The sequence below is a fragment of the Ascaphus truei genome, chromosome 1 (genome assembly GCF_040206685.1).
Source record: "Ascaphus truei isolate aAscTru1 chromosome 1, aAscTru1.hap1, whole genome shotgun sequence".
NCBI classification, from domain to species: Eukaryota; Metazoa; Chordata; class Amphibia; order Anura; family Ascaphidae; genus Ascaphus; species Ascaphus truei.
In genome coordinates this window covers 342,847,960-342,853,959 of record NC_134483.1, presented here as the reverse complement: position 1 = coordinate 342,853,959, position 6,000 = coordinate 342,847,960, and the positions used below count along the sequence as shown (strand labels likewise).

Genomic DNA, 6,000 nt, shown 5'->3' with positions numbered 1-6,000 from the left:
TTGTCAGAAGTGCTGTCGGTCTTACCACTGGCTTTTAAAGATACAAATTATGAAACATGTCAGACTGATTATGAGTATATTTTTAAATCACCCGGTGTCAAACCATTTTTTTTGCTTTGTCCCAAAAGCTGATTGCAATAATGTAATATTGTGGAATAGAGTATGTTCCGTATAGAATACGAGATGGTGATAGTTAAAACCTCTCCACCAGAGAAGGATTAACATAGAATGGGACCTTAAAACCATTATATACGCTATATTTACTGTATCTTAGAGCTGTTCAGCAGGACTTTTTTATTGTTGTCTTAATATGATTGTTCTCAATTGGACTGGTATTTATATCACTTCCGCTGGGATGGATACTCATTGAGAAAGCACCATTGGATGTGAAATGTGTAGGTTTTTAGTCCCATGAAGATGTATTAACCTATGAAATAGTTAATTTTGCATATTTTCCCACTAATTCTTGTCTTCTGAAGCTCTTTTCGCAGAGCTGTGCAGAGATGTTTTTGTTTATTTTATTATTGAAGTGGTTTACTGTATTACTCATGTGGCAATAACGACCTGGGAAAACCAGTTATAGATAATGACTGGGTGAACACTGAATTTAAATAAACCCAGGTAAATGAACATGCGCATAAGAGAAATATGCCCAAATAAGATGTTCACTTGGAAGTACACCACATAAATAAAACATAACCTTTATTTACATTTGAAAATTAAATATACACACCCAATATAAAAAGAAATACATTTTGAGTGTGCCAGTGTGAGTGTGCCAGTGTGAGTGTGCGGCGTTAAAGCTGAATGTAAACACCTCTCTAGTGTACAAGTGTCTTAAAGTATCAACACATGAAAAGTATTAACATTTCCCCCTTCATGTTCACAAATGCTATTATGGGTTATTAAGTTTGTAAACTAGTAAATGCCCTGCATATTGTGATGTTGCGCCTTATCGCTGGTCTAAAATTATTTGAAATTTAAAAAAGGTATGTAGGTGTGCCAAATGCCAATTATTAGCAATTAAGTGCCCAGCGTTCTATGATGTTACTGCTTTACTGATAATATACTGAGGATACGAGTCTGGATCTTAGAAAAACCGCAGCGAATGCTAGCATTATAATCAGCGTCAACAGCTATAAAGCCACGTTATTGGGCTATTGCAGCCAATGTCTTCCCTTTATATTACGGCATTGCATATTTCCTCATGTTTCAAAAATACCTCAGATAAAGCGCAGCAAGACGGAGTGTTGTAATCACAGTATTCACTACTACATCAACGCTAGCATGGGCTATAATATCTGTTAACTGATAAACACCCTGCGTGTGTGAATATGACTGCTTTATTCTTTACAATGTATATGTTTGTTATACAGTATAAAATAACAGTTTAGTAGCAAAGGTAGTCAAACTGACACCACCCAGTGAGAATATAGAAGTAAACCGCTGTTATAATAATAATAAATAATAATAATTATATAAAACATTTTTTTTTATAATTTGTCTGGTAGAACTGCTGAAATAGCATCCACCGCTACATGTCAGAGGCTAATGCAGAAGCTTCTCCTTAAAATGATCGGAATTTAACCAACTACCAGAGTATTTATTCTTTTAAATTGACACCGTCTGACTAAGCCTTCTCAATACAATCCACCTCACTATGGACCCTGTATTTTGTCACCCCACTTTGTCATCAAAACATGCCCAAGAGACTGGGACCTGCAGTTTCAAAAAAAAATTACAAGAAGAAAAGAAAACCTTCCAAGAAACACAAAATCAATATTATTTTTTATTGTACTTGATGTAGACTCCAGCTTATTGTAGTTGTGAGACTAAACACCAAAGTAACATTGATCATTGTATCATTTGTAAGCCATAATAACACTGTATATAGTCAGCATGTCATAACAATTCTCAAAATCATGACATTTACCAAGTAGAAAAGGAAACTTGCCATGTAGATAAGGTACAAACGTGTTCCTAAGCTGTAGTTTAAAACGGTAGAATGTTTTGATTCTGCTAAGCTTGCACACAATATTACATTGGGTGGTTAACATTAGGATCATTGGTTCCATTTCCATTCTCAGGTCACCAACATCCTGATATGGCCCAAAAGGAGCTGATGACATTTGGTGGCACTTTGTGGGTAGTCAATGAGTTGAACCAAGAGGTTAGTGTGAGGTTATTGATCCCACTGAAGTCTGGAACAGGGTCAGCTCATTGCATATGATATTCTCTATATCTATACTGAGGTAACTCAAGGTATACATACATGTAACTGACATGTAAATAATGTGTATTATAAATGTAAGCCATTAAAACATGGAAATAGTTAGCATTTCAATATGACATTGAAATTATAGCGTATAGAGTAAAATAAACAGCACAAAAATTTAAAAAAAAAACACACACACACACACACACACACACACACACTCACACACTCATCATTTTATACTCAAACATGCATTGGCAATTCCGTTAAAAAAAATAGCGCTCCTTTATGTTCTAATTCTTTTGCATGTGGCTGTATGGTTCTCAGAGTGAAATCCATTCTCTTGTCTGCAGGCATTTCCATTCAGTTGGCTAATACTCTCATGTATCTGATTGGACCATATTTTCTCGTCCACTCTGCAGACATCACTGCCCTCGTCATTAGACACCTGGAACACAGTGACATTTAGCAAAACATTGCCTTATGAGTGAGTGTTCAGATTCATGCATTGATGCCTCGAGAGCATCAACAGGCAGAAGAACACAATACAAAGGTGAAGAAATGATGAAAGACGACAATTATATTTAGCCGGCCCTCTAGATTTCTAAGCATATTGCAGGCATATTTCATTACAAATATTGATATGTTTGACAACTTACTTTTCTTTTGTTCACTTCTGATCTGCTTCCAGTTGCTTCTTCAAAAGCTAAAAAAAAGATAAACAAAAGCTGAATATTGTTCTTAAGGTGTTAGGTTTATGCAACGTGATATTTTGCAGACAGATCCGGCAAGTCTCTTACATGAAGTCTGCATGATTAGGAGTTTGGACAGAGAAAGAATAGCAGTACACACTTTGCAAAGTGTTATTGTTTGTCTGAATGTTGTATACACGTGATACAAAAGTAGTAACTGTTACGATGACGTCACCACCAAATGTAATGAATACTGGGACCCGGTTTGGTCTACACAAGTGTGTTGTAGCAGAAAAGCTGTTTTTTCTCCTGCTGGTGTCCTATTACATGTAAAATAGGGCAGTATGCAGATTACACGCCAACACACATGTGCAACTTAATATAGGACTGTATGAAAGATGTAGTGAGCCCTGTATTTCAAAACATTATCTGATAAATCCATGGTATGGTATGATATTTGCTTATTCCACTTTTAGCCCACAAGAATATGACAAAGAAAATACTGTACAGGCGGGGGGTTTTATCCAAAATGTGAGTTACTGGACATTGTGGTCCAGCATACAAATAAAGTGCCATTTCAATACTGTTTGTAGTCTGTTTTTATTAAACCTTTTAATGCTAGATGAGCCCCTCCCCTCTTTCTTTGAAAGGCTTAAAGAAGCAATCTCCTACGTGTTTGTTTGTTTGTTTGTTTGTTTGTTTGTTTGTTTGTTTGAATTGGTTCTGTACTATTAGATAATACTTACTACCTTTTTTTTCATTTAAAAATTAAGCTCTTAATGCCATTTTTAAGGTGTTAATATACTGAGCATCCTTTGATTTCTATAGCAGGTTGTAGCACACTTCCCCAGCAGTGCAGATCTTTGTAACACTTTCCTGTTTGTGATAATGTGTTGCTAATATTCCCAGCAGTTTGAGCTGCAAACTAACAAAAGACAATGTTACCTTGGTAATATAAGAATACATTGTAGCTGTTGAGTTACATTGACTGAAGGATTGATTGAAACTTAAAGTCGGACATTTAGTGAACCCTCTGAAAGAGGATTTTGCTGATCAATCACGGGAGAACCAATCGATCAGCAGCTTAGGTAATTCGTTTTTAATAAAGGTAATCAAATGCTGCATATATTTAAAAACAAACAAAAACGTATTTTTTTTTAAACTGCTTGGACCGCCTCTTTAAAAGGAGTATATTAACAAAAGAGTACACAGAAGTGATACCCAGTACAACTCTGCACACTGTAGCACGTTTATTTCCTTAGTGAGGTTAGCTTGCATATATCGTAAACTGCTGCTTCAAGTTTCTCTATTTCACATTTCCTATACATAAAGGTTTGTCCTTTTTGTCCCCCCCCCCACCCCCTTGACTCGTGTCCTTCTCTTGTCAAACAATCCATATTACATTATAATTAGATCAGAGCTGTCTGAATTTAGACCATGCGGGTTACTAACAGGCTGGGTTTTCAGGTCAATATATAGCTAAACGGAAAAAGTCTCAGGTCTCAAGTGTCTAACACGGTGGTGTTGCAAAGGTCAATGGGTGTTCTGTGCTCCTTGGGAACATGTGGTCCTCTTACCACACAGGATTCAATTGCAGATCTGTAAAACGAGCACAAACAAAAACGCCCCAAGACATAGCACAACAAATGTATTAAGTACAAAGAACATTTATAAAAAGACGAGTTTGCACTCACAAAACAATTTTCTTAAAACCAGCTTTAGAATATTAGATCCAGTCAGGGTGTCCACGGCAAGCCTCTGCCTGCTCGCAGTCAACCCTGCCTCAATGCTCCCTCCAGCGCCATCTCCTCAGGGAATCAATGAAGCCGGCTGGCTAGCATTGCGACCTTGCGCCTGCGACCCCTGATGAAGCAGTCATAGAAACAGTGAAACGTATTGAGTGATTCCCTGAAGTGTAAGCGCTGGAGGGAGCATTGAGGCAGGACTGAATGTCCTAGGGACAATCGACTACGTATCCAATAATCAAAGGCTGTTTAAAATTAAATTGATTGTGAGTGCCAACTCGTCTTTTAAAAAGTTCTCATAGTACTTAATACATTTGTTGTTCTATGTCTTGGGGCATTTTGTCTGCATTATACAACTAAGCTTATACAACTAAAACTTATACAACTTTTACAGATCTGCATTATACAACTAAGCTTATACAACTAAAACTTATACAACTTTTACAGGTCTGCATTATACAACTAAGCTTATACAACTAAAACTTATACAACTTTTACAGGTCTGCATTATACAACTAAGCATGTTGCCTTAGCAATTTTTAGGGAAAAGTAAAGTAATTAGAGAAATATTGAAAACTTGGCATGTTTAGCAGCCCTAAAAAAAAGTGAGTACATATGCAACCCCATAATCACACAGGATATAGTGCTTCTACATTGCATTATCTAATCACATGCAAATGAGCACTCATAGGCCCACATCCACAAATCTACATTAAGTCCCTTAACAGGACACAAACCCAACTTAACTTCACATTAAGCAAATTTTATATAATCAAAGGACAATACCATAACACTAAGCCATGTTTTCTCCTATAGAGAAAATAGTGCTAACTAACAGCCGCTAGTGATAAGGACCTTCAACTGATATGCAAATAGGGCATCACCCCCTATCCACTTAAAATCAGTTAAGAGTAATGTAGGGCCTTAAGTTACGTTAGTTAATTCATTGCTAAACTTGGCGGTACCCCCATTCAGACCCTGAAATAGCGCTTTCACAGGGTGTCGATGGCGGTAACACCACAGTCTAACCACATAGCATTATTTCCCAGTGTTATTTACGTCTCTCTTTCCCAACTCAAGCTAAAGACCTATAGATTTTGGATTGGAGAATTACCGACATGCATAACATTACACTTTGACAATGCAATGCTATAATGATGTGATGTTACATTTATCCTAATAAAATGTTGTTCAGATGTTATTTTTGCACATAAATAGCTTCTAAGCTTATACTTGCTGTGTTACACTGCTTTAACGGCAAGCATACTCACTAGCATCTCGTTCAACTTGTGATGTCTTATCAGTGTGAGGTTAGTTACTTGCCTTGTATTGTGAAGCTGGTCATGGC

At 36.7% G+C, this 6,000-nt stretch overlaps 1 protein-coding gene across 1 annotated transcript in view; it reads right to left on the bottom strand.

The window, feature by feature from the left end:
• Window positions 1–1,776: 1,776 nt before the first annotated feature.
• Window positions 1,777–6,000, bottom strand: part of ETNPPL (ethanolamine-phosphate phospho-lyase) — a 28,103-nt gene continuing 23,879 nt past the window's right edge. The window contains exons 12-13 of the mRNA XM_075608300.1: window positions 2,875–2,921; window positions 1,777–2,663 (exon numbers count right to left, since the gene is read on the bottom strand). Coding sequence (XP_075464415.1) covers window positions 2,502–2,663; window positions 2,875–2,921 — 209 coding nt within the window. The 3' untranslated portion in view covers window positions 1,777–2,501. The remainder of the gene's footprint in view (window positions 2,664–2,874; window positions 2,922–6,000) is intronic.